The sequence below is a fragment of the Pan troglodytes genome, chromosome 1 (assembly GCF_028858775.2).
Source record: "Pan troglodytes isolate AG18354 chromosome 1, NHGRI_mPanTro3-v2.0_pri, whole genome shotgun sequence".
NCBI lineage: Eukaryota > Metazoa > Chordata > Mammalia > Primates > Hominidae > Pan > Pan troglodytes.
Genome location: NC_072398.2, coordinates 41,495,666 through 41,516,209, shown reverse-complemented (window position 1 = coordinate 41,516,209; position 20,544 = coordinate 41,495,666). Strand labels below are relative to the sequence as shown.

Genomic DNA, 20,544 nt, shown 5'->3' with positions numbered 1-20,544 from the left:
CCAATGATAAAAACCACATGATTATCTCAATAGATGCAGACAAGGACTTCGATAAAATTCAACAGCCCTTCATGCTAAAAACTCTCAATAAACTAGGTATTGATGGAATATGTCCCAAAATAATAGGAGCTATTTATAACAAACCCACCACTAATATCATACTGAATGGGCAAAAGCTGGAAGCATGCGCTTTGAAAACCAGCACAAGACAAGGATGCCCTCTCTCACCACTCCTATTCAACATAGTATTGGAAGCTCTGGCCAGGGCAATCAGGCAAGAGAAAGGAATAAAGGGTATTCAAATAGGAAGAAAGGAAGTCAAATTGTCTCTGTTTGCATATGACATGACTGTATATTTAGAAAACCCCATTATCTCAGCTTAAAATATCTGTAATCTGATAAGCAACTTCAGCAAAGTCTCAGGATACAAAATCAATGCAAAAATCAGAAGCATTCCTATACACCAATAATAGACAAACAGAGAGCCAAATCATGAGTGAACTCCCATTCTAAATTCCTGCAAAGTGAATAAAATACCTTGGAATACAACTTACAAGGGAAGTGAAGGACATCTTCAAGGAGAACTACAAACCACTGCTCAAGGAAGTAAGCGAGGACACAAACAAATGAAAAAAACATTTCATGATTGTGGATAGGAAGAATCAATATCATGAAAATGGCCATACTGCCCAAGGTAATTTATACAGTCAATGCTATCCCCATCAAATTACCAATGGCTTTCTTCACAGAATTACAAAAAAAAAAAAAAGAACTACTTTAAATTTCATATGGAACCAAAAAATAGCCCATATAGCCAAGACAATCCTAAGCAAAAAGAACAAAGCTGGAGGCACCACGCTACCTGACTTCAAACTATACTATAAGGCTACAGTAAGCAAAACAGCATCGTACTGGTACCAAAACAGATATATAGACCAATGGAACAGAACAGAGGCCTCAGAAATAACGCCACACATCTACAACCATCTGATCTTTGACGAACCTGACAAAAACAAGCAATGGGGAAAGGATTCCCTATTCAATAAATGGTGTTGGGAAAACTGGCTAGCCAGATGCAGAAAACTGAAGCTGGACCCCTTCCTTTACACCTTATACAAAAATTAACTCAAGATGTATTAAAGACTTAAATGTAAGACCTAAAACTATAAAAACCCTAGAAGAAAACCTAGGCAATACCATTCAGGACATAGGCATGGGCAAAGACTTCATTACTAAAACACCAAAAGCAATGGTAACAAAAACCAAAATTGACAAATGGGATCTAATGAAACTAAAGAGCTTCTGCACAGCAAGAGAAACTATCATCAGAGTGAACAGACAACCTACAGAATGGGAGAAAATTTTTGCAATCCACCCATATGACAAAGGACTAATATCCAGAATCTACAAGGAACTTAAACAAATTAACAAGAAAAAACAACCCTATCAAAAAGAGGGCAAAGGATATGAACAGACACTTCTCAAAAGAAGACATTTATGCAGCCAACAAACATGAAAAAAAGCTCATCATCACTGGTCATTAGAGAAATGCAAATCAAAACCACATTGAGATACCATCTTGGGCCAGTTAGAATGGCGATCACTAAAAAGTCAGGAAACAACAGATGCTGGAGAGGATGTGGAGAAATAGAAATGCTTTTACACTGTTGGTGGGAGTGTAAATTCGTTCAACCATTGTGGATGACAGTGTGGTGATTCCTCAAGGATCTAGAACCAGAAATACCATTTGACCCAGCAATCCCATTACTGAGTATATACCCAAAGGATTATAAATCATCCTTCTATAAAGACACATGCACACGTATGTTTATTGCAGCACTGTTCACAATAGCAAAGACTTGGAACCAACCCAAATGCCCATCAATGATAGACTGGATAAAGAAAATGTGGCACATATACACCATGGAATACTATACAGCCATAAAAAAGGATGAGTTCATGTCCTTTGCGGGACATTTATGAAGCTAGAAACCATCATTCTCAGCAAACTAACACAGGAACAGAAAACCAACCACCGCATGTTCTCATTCCTAAGTGGGAGTTGAACAATGAGAACACATGGACACACCGAGGGGAACATCACACAGTGGGGCCTGTCAGAGGGTAGGAGTCTAGGGGAGGGATAGCATTAGGAGAAATAGCTAATGTAGATGATGGGTTGATGGTGCAGCAAACCACCATGACATGTGTATACCTATGTAACAAACCTGCACATCCTGCACATGTATCCCAGAATTTAAAGTATGATAATAAAAAAAAGACTGTGTACTCATTTTTGGTTGCCATGATAAATTCAGAGAGGAAAAACATGATATATATTAAATTTTACTGCAACAACTAACTGCCCCTTGTCATCAGCCTATTCTATCACTAGAGTGAGTCAGTATTCCTCTTTTCTGACTGTCTGAGCCTGGACGATTTAAACTGCTTTTCACACAACCTCTTGCCCAACCTTTTCTCACCTCCCATTGTGAATGAACATAGATTTCCCTATGGTAAACAAAACAAAATATCACCAAATCTAAGGCAAGATAAAGCAATTGAAAATAAAAGAAACCAACCCAAGAGATCAGAGAAATATTCATCTGCACAACAGCTTCCTCCAATAAACAGGGGACAATCTTTAAAAATCTCTCATATGTGTTTGTAACATAGAATCGATGGAACTATATGAGGCATTTATAAGATTTAATGATCTGATATCAGAAAAGTTGAGATTTGAATGAAACACATGGGAGTCGGAAAAGGAGTGATGACTGGTAGATTGGAGCCTGCCCCCAACCCCCGGAAAAAAAAAAAAACACCAAAGGGATAATGAAGACAAGATTGAATTCTCCAGAATTCATCAAGGACCAGACTTGAAATGACACATATATACACACAAACACACTACACACAAACACACAGGGATATAATATAGAAATTCCAGAAAAAATAAAAGAAAGCAGAATGAATAGAAGCATTAATTAGCACATAATGGAAGACAATTTCTCAGGCTATAAAGAAAAATACTCAGTTGATCCTTGAAGGCTTACTAGACAAATCAAGATTAACAACAATGGGCCCCGGCCCTACATGGAAGAAAATTATGCCATCCAAATATAAAAAAATACTGCCACTCTCCAGAAATAAACAAAAAAGAAGAAATTCATATTAGCACCAAGCTTCCGTTCTGTAACACTAAGTAGTAGAAGTTAGTGTTTGAGAGGAAATATTGTACAATAAAATTTCTGTACTCGGCCAAGCTGCCATTCATCTGCAAGGCACAGATGCATCGTCTTAAATAAGAAGGAAACCCAAACATACACCAGTTAGATATACTGCCTACAAAAAGAAAAACTCCCACAAAGCTGTGGGAGTTTTTCTTTTTGAAGAAGAAATCAAAATTCCAAATGGTGTTGTATCAAAGAAATATTAATGAGGCACAAAACTAGTTAAATGGGGTCACTAAAACTGTTTTATTTAATATGGAAATAAAATATCAAAGCAGGACTAATTCTTGAAAGTTAATTCATGTACTATGAAAAGAAGAAGAAACTTGATATAAAAAATAGATTTTATCACTTCAGCTAGGAAGTTAGAGATGAAGTAAGAAAAACCATCATAAACTTATCATATGTAGGGGACACATATTCTTGACATAAAAAATAAGGAGAAAATGGTACTTCACACCAGTATAAAATCTATATATATATGTGTGTATATATATATATATATATATATACACACATATATATATATAATCAAATTTTAAAAGATAATCAGAAGGGCAAAACCACTTGGTCCATAAAACAAAAGAGGGGTGAGAGAAACAAGAGCTAGCAAGCTTTCTGTCTCTCTTTTGGGAAACCAGCATTGTTATGTTAAAGTGAATTAATACATGTGTTTTAATGCCTCAGTTTTTCTTTCTAATATAATAAATATTAACAGATATAAGCTCCATTGGTAAAATCACTTTGAGGTCCTTAATACTTCTTAAAGTGGCTGGGCGCTGTGGCTCATGCCTGTAATCCCCACACTTTGGGAGGCTGAGGCGGGCAGAACACCTGAGGTCGGGAGTTCAAGACCAGCCTGGCCAACATGGAGAAACCCTGTCTCTACTAAAAAATACAAAATTAGCCAGGTGTGGTGGCACATGCCTGTAATCCCAGCTACTCGGGAGGCTGAGGCAGGAGAATCACTTGAACCCGGGAGGCGGAGGTTGTGGTGAGCCGAGATGGTGCCACTGCACCACAGCCTGGGCAACAAGAGCGAAACTCTGTCTCAAAAAATAATAATAATAACAATAACAATAACAAAAATGTTTAAGAGTGGAAAGAATTCTTGAGACCAAAAAAATTTAAGAACTAGGGCTTGAAGATGTTCAAGCAAAGATAGGAAAAGGCTATTGCAAGTACGGTACAAAGCACAGGGGGAAGGGTTCATAAGTATATATATTATATATATATAATATAACATAAAATTCATATATATTATAAAAATAATAAATATGATATAAATTTGATATAAAATATTCTATAAATCTGATTTTTAACATATTTTGATTTTATACTGGTGTAAAGTACCATTTTCTCTTTATTTTTTACATCAAGAATATGTATCCCCTACATAGTATAAGTTTATCATAGTTTTTCTTACTTCATTCCTAACTTCCTAGTTAGTAGTGATAAAATCTATTATTTTATATCAATAAAAATATTGATATAAATTTTATTTACATGATATACAATATTTAAATATAACATATTTTATATTACAAAATATACTACTATGTATTACAAAAAAAAAACAAACTCCATTTAGCAGAGCAAGAATGGAGTTTGCTTTGTACAGTGCTGAGTTCCAACCCATAGAATTGTTAAATAAATAAAAAGGAAAGAACACTATAAGATCAAACTCATCAGTTATAATAGTAAATATGAATGATTCCAGTCCCCCCTTTTGAAAGACAAAGGCTTCTAAATATGGTCAGAATCCTATTTACAGTAGCATCAAAAAGAATAAAATACTTAGGAATCAATTTAATCAAGGAGGCACAAGACCTGTGCACTGAAAACTCAGTAACTGAAAATGAGCAAATGATGTGATAGACATGTCTCCAAGGGAAATATACAAATGTCCAATAAACACATCAAAAGATGTTCAACATCGTTAGTCATTAGGGAAGTGCAAGTCAACCTGACTTTGTACTAGGATGTTTTGTATTAGGATGGTTATAATATTTTTTAAAAATAGGAAATAAAAGGTGTTGGCGAGGATGTGGAGAAATTAGAACGCTTATACATTGCTGGTGGAAATGTAAAATGGTGTAGCACTGTGGAAAACAGTTTGATGATTCCTGAAAAAGTTAAACATAGAATTACCATATAACCAGCAATTCTGCTCCTAGGCATATACCTAAAGAAATTGAAAACAAGGACTGAAGCAGATGCTCAAATACCAATGTCCATAGCAGCTTTGTTCAAAATAGCCAAAAGGTAGAAACAACCCAAGTATCTACGAGCAGATGAATGGATAAATGAAATGGAGCTTATCCATTCCATGGAATATTCTTCAGCTATACAAAGGAATAGAGTTCTGATACATGCTACAAGATGCATAAACTTTAAAAACATTATGCTAAGTGAAATGAGCCAGACACAAAAGGATAAATACTGTATTCCACTTTTATGAGGTGCCAAAAATAAGAAAATTTATTGGACTAAAAATAGATTAGAGATAACCAGTGGAAGGGGAGAATAGGGAGTTACAACTCAATACATCCAGTTTCTCATTGGGATGGTGAAAATTTTTGGAACTAAGCAGTGATAATGGTTGTATAATGTTGTGAATGTCATTGATGCCACTGAATTATACCCTTAAAATGGTTTTAATGGCAAATTTTATGTTGTATCTCTTTTAAAACAATAAGAAAGAAAAAAATTTTAAATATATCATGTGATATTAGGAAAGAAAAAAACAGATAACAGTATAAGAAAAATAAGAATTTAAAACATATCAAATAAGATTTTAAAATTTTGTTTAAGATATTGATACTTGGTCCAGTGCACAATAAAGACAAGAACTTTTTTTTTTTTTTTTTTTTGAGATGGAGTCTCGCTCTGTCACCAGGCTGGAGTGCAGTGGCACCATCTCGGTTCACTGCAACCTCTGCCTCCAGGGTTCAAGCCATTATCCTGCCTCAGCCTGCCGAGTAGCTGGGACTACAGGCGTGCGCCACCACGCTGAGCTCATTTCTGTATTTATAGTAGAGACAGGGTTTCACCATGTTGGCCAGGATGGTCTTGATCTCTTGACCTCTTGATCTGCCTGCCTCGGCCTCCCAAAGTGCTGGGATTACAGGTGGGAGCCACCGTGCCTGGCCTGAAGACAAGAACTTTTGAACAAGAGAGTGCTAACTAACGTATTGAAATACATAAAACAAATACTGATATATAGAAGAGCTCATTCAGCTGTTTCAAAGACAGAGCTCTGTAACACATGTACTCTTACCTAAAGAACTGTCTCCCACCACTGGAAAGGAGGTCTTCTCTGACCAAATACACAGCATCGTGGAGTTGGCCAGCATTAACTTGGATCATCTGGCTGGCCAGGAAAGGAGCGCTCAGGGAGAAAGAGGATTGTCACCATCCCAACCAGATTGGCCATTAGATCTATGTATCAACAGAGTGACATACGGGAGAATTAAAATTCTAGTATGCAAAAATATGCCGTATGTTAACAGAAAATAGACTGCAGGGAAATTTGTATTAGGTAAAACCGAGAGAAAGTTAAGAGCATACAACAGTAGATAAGCAATAGACAACCCGATATAAAAATGAGGAAAGAATATGCACAGACAATTCACAAAAGCAAACATAAAAATGGCCTTAAAAATTGCTAAAATAAATATTTAAGCAAAAAAGCTCAACTTCACTATGGTTTGGGGAAATGCAAATTAAAGCAACAATATGTCATGTTTTCACAGTCACATTAATAAAAGTTTAAAAGAGGGAAGTAGAGGTAAATAGGAATTTGAGGAAAAGGAGCCCTCTCATAGTGGTTCATTGGAATGTGAATTGCTGCAGCTTTCAAAAAAAAACTTACACTATCCACAAACAATGAAAGCATAGATATCTTCTTAGCTACTAATCCCACTCCTAGGAAAAGGAGTATTAATTACAATAGGTTCTTTATTGCAGTATTGTTTATATAAGCAAAAAGAGCAAACAACCTTGACATCCTTCTATTAGCAGTAGGTTGAATAAATCATAAGACGTCTACTATGAACTATTTTGCAGCAATCAAGAAGACTTAATTAGATCTCTGTTTAGTGATTTGAATGGGTGACCATGTTGTGATGTCAACAGAAAAAAATAATTTGCAGAAAAGCATATAGAGTTTGTTCTCAATTTGGAAAAATAATGACAAATTTGGAGGAGATATCCTATACACATATGTGTGTTTGATTGGGTTTGGAAAAATCAGGACCACCTGAGATGGAGGTGGGAGTGACAAAATATACATGGTATACTAAGTGAATATGTAGGTTATACAATTACATTGTTAAATTTCTGAAAACAAGTGCAACTTAAGCATGTAACTAAGGAGTAGATGTTAACCTGGACAAATGAAACATAGATTGTTTTGAGCAAGAGACGGCAAAATTTTTTGTCAAGAGCCAGATAGCAAAATTTTGAATTTTGCAGACCATGCAATCTCTATTGCAATTACTCAGTTCTGCCATTGCAGTGGAAAAATAGCCCTAGACAAATGAATGTGTGATTGTATTTTGATAAAACTTCATTTACAAATACGTGCTATAGAACAAATTTGGCCTGTGAGCCATAGGGTGACAATCTCTGGTTAGATGAAGGGATTGAGAGCATTATTTTTCTTCAATTCTTGTCATTATGCAAAGTCAGAGAATTTTCTAAAATAAATAAAAATACAAATTGGCAAAATAATAATAGTTGAAAACTTCAGATTGGGCAAATAAGTAAACAAATAATCACATGTTGAGGAATAAGGCTGCTTTGATTCTTGTGTGTTCAACTTTGAAACCTTTATCACAGTTATAAAAACCATTTATAAAAGTTGATATAACTCCACAGAGTATACCTCAATAAATTTGCACATAGAAGAAATCAAAATGGGTATATTTTCTCATCGCAATACACCAAAAACTAGGAGTTAATAAGCAAATGATACATTAAAAATTCAAAGTTTTAGAAAACGGAGTACCTTAGATCTTGATCAAAGAGAAATTTAAAAACAGCCATTGCAGATTACCTGGAGAATAACAATCGCTAATGATCCTCGAGTGCATGTGCCTCAAGCATTCTTCTAAGTCCTTTACTTGAATTGATTTACTTAGTCTTTGAAAGACCCTTTGAAATGGATATCATGCATATCCCTCATTGTATAGAAGAGAAAACTGAGACAGACAGGTTAACTAATTTGTCCAAATTCATGTGACAGGTTGAGGTTAGAATTAGAATATCGCCAGTCAGCTTCAACAACCTGTAATGGTAAGCCTTACATTATTTATCTTCTTAATTAGGAATGCTGAAACATATATTACTCATAAAAATTTCTGGGGTGCTGATGCCAAAACTGTCCTCAGAGAAATTTTTCAATCCTTTTTGTTACTTGACAGGAAAAAATTCAAATAAATGAACAAAACATTTCTTAACAATTTTTAAATTATTAAAAACATATATAAAAGGCTGCTGGAGTAAGGAATTAATAAAGTAATGAACAAAGAAAAAATCATAGAAATTATAAAGAAATCTAAAAGCAGATTCTTTAAAGTGACCAATTATAAAACAAACAGACTGGGTCAATTGTCATTTCACAAAATAACAATTCTATAAATATACAAGAATGAGAAAGAAGACATAAGCCTGTTGATATTGAAGAGATTTAATACTTGATAAAAATATTATATCTTCTCTATTCTAATAAAATTAAAACTATCCATGAAATGTTCCATGTCAGAAGAAAAATACAATTTACCAGGTGTAGTTTAAAATAGGCAGAATTGCTGATAAACCCATATCTGTTTGAGTCCATATTTTCAATTCTTTTAGGTATACACCCAGAAGTGGAATTCCTGGGGGATATGGTAATTCTGTTTAACTTTTCAAAGAATTGCCAGACTATTTTCCACAGCTGCTGTACCATTTTACATCCCCATCAGCAATGCACAAATGTTCCAATTTCTCTACATCCTCACCAACACTTGTCATTTTTCTGGTTTAAAAAAAATCATTATTATACCACCCTAAAAGGGGCTGAAGTCAGTTTGATTTACATTTTCCTAATGACTAATGATGTGGAGCATCTTTTCTTGTGTTTATTGGCCATTTGTATGTCTTTTTTGGAAAAATGTCTATTCTCATCCTTTGTCCACTTCGTAATTGGGTTGTTTGTTTCATTGTTATTGAGTTACAGGAGTCCTTTATATGTTCTAAGTATTAAATCCTTATCAGATAGGGTTTTCACATATTTTCTATCATTCTGTGGGTTGTCTTTTTAATCTCTTGGTGGTATCTTTTGTTCTTGACTTGGACTGCAGGACACTTCAGTTCCTCACTACATGGGCTTCTCCAAAGGACAGCTGGCCTCTCCCAGAATGAGCATCTCAAAAAGAGAAGAAAACATTGCAGTGCTTTTTGTGATTAGCCTCTGAAGTTGCACACTATATCATTTCCACTTTATTCTAATCATTAGAATCAAGTCACAAAGCACAGCCCACATTCAAAAAGAGAGGAATTGGGCTCCATCACTTGAAGGGACATGTATAAAATAATTTGTGGACATATTTAAAACCACCACAAAGAAGCACCTTTAAAAAAAGACAATGGCCCAGTTTTGTAACTCTTTTTTAACTTCAAGAAATAGATAATCCAAGTATTAATATTATTTAAACTGTTATGGAACATAGAAATAAAATTATAGCCATAATTAAAGTTTGCCAAAGATTACAAATGAAAATAAAATAAAATATATCTCTGGCTCATTTGCTAATATAAATACTAAAAATCTTAAATTGACTATTAAATAAAACCAATATTAAAAGAATTATGCAAGGGGAACAAGTAAGGTTATTCCAGAAATGGTTCCAAATTAGGAAACCCACAAACTTACAATATTAAAGAGTACAACTTTTCTTAAATGTCATATAAATATACTCTCTAATGCCAAAAAACACAACGAATGGTTAAAATCTAAAAGCATGCTTGAATATAATTAAAGTTCAAAGGAAAAGAACACTCGGCATCCTTCCTATTATTCAAAGTAGTTGTGGAAATTCAAACCAGTAAAATGACAGCCCCCTGTATTTAGAGAGATATACATACAGATATAGCTAGAGAGAGAGAGAAGGCAAATTTATTATTAACTGATGGTTGTTTACCTGAAAACCGGAGGGAATTATTTGAAAGGTTATTAGAATAGGAAATGGTAGTGAGATATCGAGTAAAAAATAAATACTTATAAATTAATTACTTTCTTTATATAGGTAACAACCAAATAGAATATAAAGAGGAAAAATACCATTCACAACAGAAACAAAATCATCTAGAAAGAAATTTAACAAGAAATATATAGGACTTATAAGCAGAAGATTTAAAAGAGGGGGACATAGAAAAATACTTGAAGAAATGGAAGATATAATATTTTATTTAAAAGATTTAATGTTGTGGTGATGTTAATTATCCCTGAATTAGTATGCAAATTTAATGTAATTCCTATCAGTTTCAATGACATTCTTTTTTTTAATTTGACAAGATGTCTGTAAATGTCATGAGACCCACCAACAGAATATTCTGAGATAATAACAAGAAGGGTGTTTGATACCAGATCAGAGGTGGGTTTGATACCCACCTCTCAGTGTCTGGTAACCACCTTTCTACTCTCTACTTCTACGAGTTCAACTATTTTAGATTTCACATGTAAGAAAGATCATGCGGTATTAGCTATTCTGTGCCTAGCTTATTTTGGAAGGTATTTTAAGGCACAAATATGTTGTAGTGTAATTATGTTGTAATTTTTCCTGACCTGATGTCCCACATCTGTAAAATTCTTTTACTGAAGCCTAGGCTCTTTCCCTAGGACTCGCTGTCTGGAATAATAAATATCTTACTTCTGTACTTAACAGAATTGTTCTGTCTGCATATAGTCCCCAGTTTTTCTCCAAGTAGTTTCTCAAACAAATGCACTTCCTTTCCTGAAAGGATGAGTAAAATTTTAACAGCTTTAAATCTTTATATATAGATATATTTTAAACCAAACGACTACACTGTACATGGTTTTATAGCCCTCTTTAATACTTACGAACTATATCGTATAATTATTCTAATTATTATATATTACTCTACAACACCATTTTTAGTGGTTGCATTTTGGTTATTACTTGGATAGTCCATAACCTACCTAACAAAGTCCTTAATGTCTGGAATTGAAGTGGTTTCGCATTTCAACTGTTAGCAAAAACACTACAATGCACGATCCTGCACACATGAAAAGAAATGAGATGAGGACTTCACTAACTTCAAAGACAGCTTAAGGATTCAGATCTTCACATCTACACAAGAGACAAGATTTGCAGATTTGAGTGAAAGGCTATGCACGATTTTAAGCCTTTCAGTACATATTGCCAAAGTGCCCTCCACTAAACTTTGACCATGACCTACGGAGTGAGTCACAACAGTGACTCTTTCTTTGAGTTTATATTACTGCTAGGTTTTGTCAATTTGCCAATCGAATGGGCAAAAACGGCATTTTATTTGCATTTTAAAGTGTATTTATCATGTTTATAAGGAAGCTAAACTTTTCATATGTTCATTTGACTATTTCCATTTTTCCTTGGTAAATTATTTGTTCATAATTCTTTACCATTTTTCTACTTGGGTGTTTGCCTTTTTATAGTTGATGTATAAGAGTTGTTTTTATTATTTTTCCTCTGTGGTTTGTCTTCAAATTTGTATGTAGAAAGGTTTATTTGTAATTATTCAGTTTTATCAGTTTTGTTCATAGTAGAATTTTTCCTCAATGTATGTCTATAGAAGCCTCAAATCAGAAACATGTTTGCCTAAATCACCTAGTTCTTTTATGGTTTTATTTTTGACATTTAATCTTTGATACACATGGATTTTGCTTTGATGAATGTCATGAAGCAGAGATCTAGCTTAGCTTTTCAGATATTTGTCCTATCAATGAATAATTCAGTTTTCCGTGTCTTGAAATGCCATCTTTATCACTGCCAATTTCTTACAAAAACTTGTATCTATTTCTTGGGCTTTCCCCCATTTTGCTCTAGGGATCTGTGTCTCTATTCCTGCATCATTTCAATTATTTTACATTTTAAATGCATTTTAACATCCCTTCTGTTTTTGTGCCTTAAAATACCTTCCAAAATAAGCTAGGCACAGAAAAACTAATGCCACATGATCTTACTTCCATGTGAAATCTAAAACAGTTGAACTCATAGAAATAGAGAGTAGAAAGGTGGTTACCAGGCGCTGAGAGGTGGGGAGCTGAGATTTGGTCAAAGGGCACAGAGTTTCAGTTAGACAGGAGGAGTAAGTTTCAGAGATCTATTCCACAGCATGGTGACTATAGTTAATAATAATGTGTATTTCAAAATTGCTGGCCGGGCACAGTGTCTCATGCCTATAGCTCTTTGGGAGGCTGAGGCATACGAATTGCTTAAGCCTAGAAGTTAGAAACTAGGCTGGGCAAAATGGCAAAACCCTGTCTCTACCAATAAATACAAAAATTAGCCAGGCATGGCAGCGCATACCTGTAGTCCCAGCTACTCGGAAGGCTAAGGTGGGAGAATGGTTTGAACCTGGGAGGCAGAGGTTGCAGTAAGCCAAGATCACATCACTGCACTCCAGCCTGGGTGATAGATCCAGAGACCCTGTCAAAAAAAAAAAAAGAAAGAAAGAAAAGAAAAAGAAAAGGAAAAAAAATTGCTAGAAGAGTAGATTTTAAATATTCTCACCACACACACACACACACACACACAAAACAAATATGAGAGGTGACGGACATGTTAATTAGCTTAATTTAATCATTTGCAACAGAAACATATATCAAAACACCACATTTTACCCTATAAATAAATACAATTATTGTTTGTTCATAAAAATAAAATCAGATTTTAAAAAATATTCACTGTGTTTTTTCAGCCATACATAGGCTGGAACCTTCTTCACATTTTGGCTCCAACAATCTAGCTTAGTCACAGCGAGCACATCTAAAACAACCTCTAGGAGGCCAAAAGTCAGAGGACCCCCATGATCCTGTGCTCTTAGACAACTTTTAAATGTATGATAGGAGACAGGCAGAGGAAAACACAGGTAATAATGGGATTATCCTTTTCTTTCCTTTCTCCAGTGGTTCTCAACTTGTTTAATTGCAGCAATTTTTAAGATTTTTTTTCTTGGCACACTTGAAAAGATTGTATACCATAGCCTAAACAGGCTAGCAATAAGTAAAATTCAATCAGTATCTAAAACGTAAAAGAGACTCACTGTGTCTACAAAAACATTGATGGTCATTGCCATAGTCACACAGTTCCCTTTAGCTTTCTGTCACTGTTTCGGGAAGAGCTGGTATATCAGTTAGGATTTCCAGCTGTAAAAGACAGAAGAAATAAAATAACAGGATCTCAAACATAGATAGTAGTTTACTTCTGTCTCAGGTTAAAAATCACGAAAGTAGGCAGTCCAGGGTTTATACGATGACTCCATAATCCACAGAAACCTGGGTTCCTTCCACTTTGCTACTCTGACCTCTTCAAAATGAGAGCCCATCTTATCTCATGGTCTAAACTCCAGCCAGTATAGAGGACACAGGGAAGAAGGGAAGGCCAATTCCTTTAAAGACACTTTCCAGAAGTTGCACAAGACACTCCACTTACATCCTCTGGCCAGAAGTTAGTAACATGGCTATGCCCGGCTGTAAGGAAAGGTGAGAAGTGAAACCTTTATTGCAGGTGGCCAATGGCCCAGTTAAAAATAGAGGGTTCCATTACTAATGAAGGAGAGGAAAGTGGATACTAGGGATGGCACCAGTAGTCTTTGCTACAAATGGTTACTGCCCTGATCGCATTTCTTACATAATCAAGAGGAAAAGTTCTTAACTGTTGCAGTTACTGCCTCATCATTATATGGCATTCCATTTTACCCTTTAATTTTTACTTGGTCAAGTTTAGGCCTGCTGTACACCAGAACACATGAATAGCTTTGCTCAGCATTCTTTGTGACGTTGCTCACAGTAACATTATGGATACCTAATAAATTTTTTAAAAGACAAAATGTTCTACGTTTTGTGGCATACTCTGGATGGCTTTATGGTAAAGTGGGTGAGTATCCCTGCCCTTTACATTTCAAGTGTAGGGGTGTTTAGCTGTCTCTTCTGGCTCTCATTTACTGACTCTTCTGGGTAAATCCATTGTTCTTTCTTTTATACAAGAGACTATCTGAGCACCCAAAACTTGAAAGTCTCTAAGCTAGGTGCTATAGTGTTAAATATTTCAGTAAGATATTTTTCCTGCTTAATCCAGGAGCTTGTCATTTCCTTGCTGGAAGTACACATGGATAAAATAACTGCAAGGTTTCTGAAAGACTTAAGTACAAAAATGTCCTGCAAAGAAAAAGGGAAATATCTCATTCAGTTGTGAGGGATTAGGAATAATAATGAATTGGAGAGGTCAAAATGTAAGCTTGTCCTCAAAAAGAAAGGACTAATTTGCAGATGGAGATGGGGTTTCTTCCTTCCGAGGTCTGCCATGGTGTAATCTGTCCTGTAATGTCTAATGTCTACCTGCTATTATTTTCTAAATGGTGAGTTAAATGGGAAATATGTGTAGCGTATAACCATTTTCTATCCTTTGCTTTAGGTTTCGACTCATTGGTTCCCCATCTACTACTTGTCTCGTCTCAGGCAACAATGTCACATGGGATAAGAAGGCACCTATTTGTGAGAGTAAGTTGAAATACTTTTCTCCACAAATTCCTCTGTGTGATCCTGACTTGCCCCTGGAGTACAAAGAATAAATTGAATCCTTCTTGCACAAAGTAGTCTCTCAGATATTTGAAAATAGGAGTCAGATGCTTCATGGTCTTCCTGGCTTTTCTTTATCTTAAAAGGTGATTTATCTGAAACTGTGGGCTTGAACCTAGGCAAAATACCCTACTTTCCCATTATAATAGTAAATATTTCCAGTATAGAGAGTGTTGTCCTTAATGAGTACATTTTAAAGGCGTTAGACAAAATTAGGTCTTTGCCAACTCTTACTATCTATCAGCTTACAATTCCACAAAGTAGGCTACTCACTTTCTTGTTATTCTAACCCAAATAATAAAAAGAACTCTTCTTCCAGTTCTTAGCAATTTTCCTAAGCCTCTGATCGTTTTGAGTTCTAATCCTCCTTCAATTCTTTTAGGCCCATGTCTTCAGTTGTATTTGTTCTCGATTAGCTGACCCTCCATTTTTCCCATAAGATATTTTTCAATGAATCTCCAAAACTTTAAAACCATGGAAGAATGATTGCAAATTGGCAAAGTGTTATAGCTGTGAAGAAATCGTCATCGCACACAGAGTTGATGGCAGCAAAAGTAGGCACAGACTTCCAGAAAGCTAATGACCAATATAAACAAAAGTAAAGTAAATACCCTCTGACTGACAATTCCATTTCCCAGAATTTAGCCCAAGAAAATAATCATGAAATAGTCCCATGATTTTGGTCCAGAGATACTCAATGCAATAATATTTGTGATAGCGGAAAATGTTAAACAACCTAAATGTTCAGCATGGTTTGAAAATAGCTAGTAGAAGAAATAAGGCGTATTTTAATGGCTATCAGTTTTTAAGAAAGGTAAAAAAGTGCACCAGGAGGAATTAAAGATTGAGATGCCTCATCCAAGTGGAAAGAGTACATCTATGTAGCTACATGACTGATTATTATTCAGCCACCAAATATGGTAGTATAGAAAATATATCCATCCATACATATGCATGTATCCACATATGTATCTAAGAGGATATAATTAAATTGTTACAAATAGTTATCTTTGAACCATTTTCACTTTCTTTCTCTTTGTCCATATTTTATAAATTTCCTACAATGAATGTGTTCATTGTATTCACTAATATTCCTCCCCCCCAAATTAACATTGACTTTTAAACATTAAATGAATGAGAATGTATACAAGGTGCCTCCCATATCTGCCAAGAACTTGAAATTCTATGAAATAATTCAAATTATCAAAGAATTATCAGTTTACTATACGAAGTTTTCAAGGCATGGCACCTTTTGTAGGGGGTTATCTTTTATAAAAAAATTTCCACTTCTACATTTATAGGTCAGTGATCATTTAATTGAGTCAATACTGGTTATGTGTGTATATGTGTGTAGTCACTTAGCCAATATGTGAATATTATTATCTTATGATAGAACACAGTATTCATTTATCATTTTATTGCCCTTAAATCTCCCATTATTTCATTTTTCATGCCTTATCTTTTGTATTTCCTTTTCTCTCTTTTTCTTCATAAATAATGCCAGAAGTGGTATAAACTGCAAAGAGGTTATTTTAATAACCTATAGGAAAAAATAGTCCAGCAGTAGATAAGTACCTTAACAATCTGTGATAAAATCGCATGTATTATCCACTTAAAATTATAAATATATAAACCCAAAAAAACATGGATTTTTTTGTGAAATACTTATTATGAGCAGAACCCATATCATACACACCTAAATTTCAACTAGGTAAAAATGTCTGATTATTAGCAAATATTTTAAGAAAATAAAAGTATTGTAATTCCATTTAGAAAATCATTGGATTATTTGCATTTGGTATTTAAATTCATAGTAAAATAATTCATTATTAAAAAATAAGCTGTTTTACCATACTCTTCCTTCTCTCAGTCATATCTTGTGAGCCACCTCCAACCATATCCAATGGAGACTTCTACAGCAACAATAGAGCATCTTTTCACAATGGAACAGTGGTAACTTACCAGTGCCACACTGGACCAGATGGAGAACAGCTGTTTGAGCTCGTGGGAGAACGGTCAATATATTGCACCAGCAAAGATGATCAAGTTGGTGTTTGGAGCAGCCCTCCCCCTCGGTGTATTTCTACTAATAAATGCACAGCTCCAGAAGTTGAAAATGCAATTCGAGTACCAGGAAATAGGAGTTTCTTTTCCCTCACTGAGATCGTCAGATTTAGATGTCAGCCCGGGTTTGTCATGGTAGGGTCCCACACTGTGCAGTGCCAGACCAACGGCAGATGGGGGCCCAAGCTGCCACACTGCTCCAGGGGTGAGTGTGACCCATCAAGACTTTGCTGGGTGTGAGGGTACGTATAGATGATAGGAGTTGTTGAAATTAAGGAAGAAGTGTGTAAGGACTATGAAATTGGCATAAACATAATAGTAGCTTCACTGTCTGTTATCTCTGTTAATAATTGTCTCAAATGGCTTATTCTCTCATCTATAGTAGACATATTTTAGATGCATTTTTAAATTTAACATTTACAGCAAATATATGAAGTAGCTACTATTGGTATCCCCATTTTACTTTGAGAGAACTGAGTCTTAGTGATATTAAAGAACTTTTCCAAGGCTCTGACTCCAGAGCCTAATCATAATGTACAGTGGAATGTATCATGAACAATAATGTGTAACAGTGATGATCATATCTCTATCCCTGGAGTGGGGCAGTAGGCAAGTGAGCCATGAGGACCAAAATGAGAGCATCAAATCAAAAAGGCCTTGGACTTCAACTTTTTCTCATTATAATTGAAAAGACTGAAGCTCAGAAAAAGTGTTTTGCTCAAATCCAAACAAATATATATATGTATATATACACACACACACACACATATACTTGATACATAATTATATATTGTTCAGATTGAGGCTCAAATTCATTCTTTGAGGTTTTTTGATTGTTTGTTTGTTTGTATGTTTGTTTGAGAGAGGGTCTCACTCTGTTGCCCAGGCTGGAGTAGAGTTGTACAATCATAGTTCACTGAAGCCTCTAACTCCTGGGCTCAAGTAAGACCTCTGCCTCAGTCTCACAGGTAGCTGGAACTCAAGGTGCTCACTACCACACCTGGCTAATTTTTATTTATTTTTAGAGACAGAGTCTTGCTATGTTGCCCAGGCTGATCTTGAGCTCCCGTCCTCAAGCAATCCTCCTGCCTCAGCCTCCCAAAGTACTGGGATTTCAGGCCTGAGCCACCATGCCTAGTTTCAAATGCATTCTGATGCCCTGAGAACACACCAATTGTCCTGTGGATGGAGGCAGCCAACATTTCGGTTAAAATACGGTCTAAGCAATATGTTCTATCACTAAAAAGTCTGTAGCTTTTTTTTTCTTTGAGGGGGGATTGTTCTTTTTGTTTATTTTTAATTTATTAATCTTTAATTTTTGTGGGTACATAGTAGGTGTATATATTTATGGGGTATATGAAATGTTTTGATACAGGCATGCAATGTAAAATAATCATGGAGAATGAGGTATCCATGCCCTTAAGCATTTATCCTTTGTGTTACAAATAATCCAATTACACTCTTTCATTTTTAAATGTACAATTAAGTTATTACTAACTATAGTCACCCTGTCATGCTATCAAATACTACATCTTATTCATTCTTTTTTTTTGTACCCATTAACTGTCCCCACCTCCCCTCCCTACCCTCACCCCCTATCCCCACGATTTTGTTCTTGATGCCTCCTCTTTTCTTAGCTGAAATGACTGGCTTAAAATATGGAGTGGGAAGAATTAGGACTGGTCACAGGGACAGAAAGGAAGCTAACAGTTCAGCCCTGTGCGGACTGAAAGAGGGACAGGGAGTGTGGAAAATGAAGAATAGGTGAAGGTGTCTGTTAGATGAGACCTTGGCAACAGTACTCCTTGCTGTTGCCTTACGCATGAGCTTGAGGGACTGCCTCTGTAGGAAGTGGAAGAGTGGCCAAACCACCCGCACTCACGACTCTGTGCTCCATAACCAGTAGTTGAAAGCAAGAGGAATATGCTGCCTTATAGTCTTCGGAACATGTTTCAGTAGAAAAAACACAGACAAGGTGTTGGAGAGACTTTGATTCTAGTCACAGTTCTGCTTGGTTTCCTTAGTTTCCTTGTTAGTGAGATGTGGCTACTGAACTACCAATCTTCTCTTTTAATAGCTGCACTCTGCAATGACGATTTTTAAGCCCTCTGGCAAGCATAAGATATAGCAAAGGAAATTGCCCCATATCTAACAAGTGCTCTGGAACTGTCCTTTCCACAGTGTGTCAGCCGCCTCCAGAAATCCTGCATGGTGAGCATACCCCAAGCCATCAGGACAACTTTTCACCTGGGCAGGAAGTGTTCTACAGCTGTGAGCCCGGCTATGACCTCAGAGGGGCTGCGTCTCTGCACTGCACGCCCCAGGGAGACTGGAGCCCTGAAGCCCCTAGATGCACAGGTGCCTCGACTCTCTGGCTTCCAGATTGCTCTGTTTTCCCCCTCACATGGAAGTCTTACTCCTGTTGTTTTATTTTTTCTTCTAGTGAAATCCTGTGATGACTTCCTGGGCCAACTCCCTCATGGCCGTGTGCTGTTTCCACTTAATCTCCAGCTTGGGGCAAAGGTGTCCTTTGTTTGTGATGAAGGGTGAGTGTGACCCAGCGTTGAGAACAAGGACTCAGTGTGGAGAATCACTCTCTTGAGATCAGGGGTTAATCCAATTAAGGAACTGACCTAGTAGATAAGAAGTACCCAGAGAGATTAATTTATGGAAGGGTAGTTTTGAAATAAGGGTAGGGACTAAGTGGCACCACTTTCAGAAGGCAATGAGAAAATGGCACATACAGCTCAATGTCAGGTACAAACCTAAATACAGTCACTGATCTTGAGTACACAGTTGGAACTTGAAATGAATGGGTACGTATTTATTTGGAGGCAAAAGAACATAATTTTATAAGAGGTCTGCTAGAAAATAAATGATGAATAAGACAAAAATTGTTTGCCCCATAAGAAGTAAGGTAGAGGTTGTCTTAAGAAACTTAAAACCAATCAATAGTGGAATCTGTAATAGTGCATGGATAAGTGTGTTTTAACCCAATAATATATCTTCAGGTCAGGAATGGCCAGTGTAATTCTTTTAATGCAGGATTTTTCTCAGCCACTTTGCCAGCCAGTGACTTCTGGCCAGCAATGCCCCTGCCCAGGCCTTGCTTGGGCCCAGGCTCACCACAGGAAACACCCCAGATACTTGGCCCACTGGGCGGCATCTGGCTGGTGCTCTGACTGGGACCCTGGGGCCACCGTGACTGCACACTCAGCCCCTGGTGGGAGGGGATGTGTGAGTGAGTGAGTGTGGGGTCCAGCTGGCCACTCCAAGCACCTGCACAGGAATGGGCTCTGAGCAGTGCTGGCGGCTGGACCAGGCATGTCACACTGAAGGGAACGTGGTGGTGCCCAAACAGGGGTGCCCATGACCCCAAAGCCCAGAGGAGGTGTTACAGCA

The 20,544-nt window shown here is 36.3% G+C and overlaps 1 protein-coding gene across 1 annotated transcript in view; it reads left to right on the top strand.

Moving 5' to 3' along the window:
• The window catches only part of CR1 (complement component 3b/4b receptor 1), a 124,015-nt gene that overhangs the window by 77,399 nt on the left and 26,072 nt on the right, over window positions 1-20,544 (top strand). The window contains exons 28-31 of the mRNA NM_001193675.1: window positions 14,915-15,000; window positions 16,949-17,347; window positions 19,324-19,500; window positions 19,586-19,688. Of these exons, the coding sequence (NP_001180604.1) occupies window positions 14,915-15,000; window positions 16,949-17,347; window positions 19,324-19,500; window positions 19,586-19,688 (765 nt within the window). The remainder of the gene's footprint in view (window positions 1-14,914; window positions 15,001-16,948; window positions 17,348-19,323; window positions 19,501-19,585; window positions 19,689-20,544) is intronic.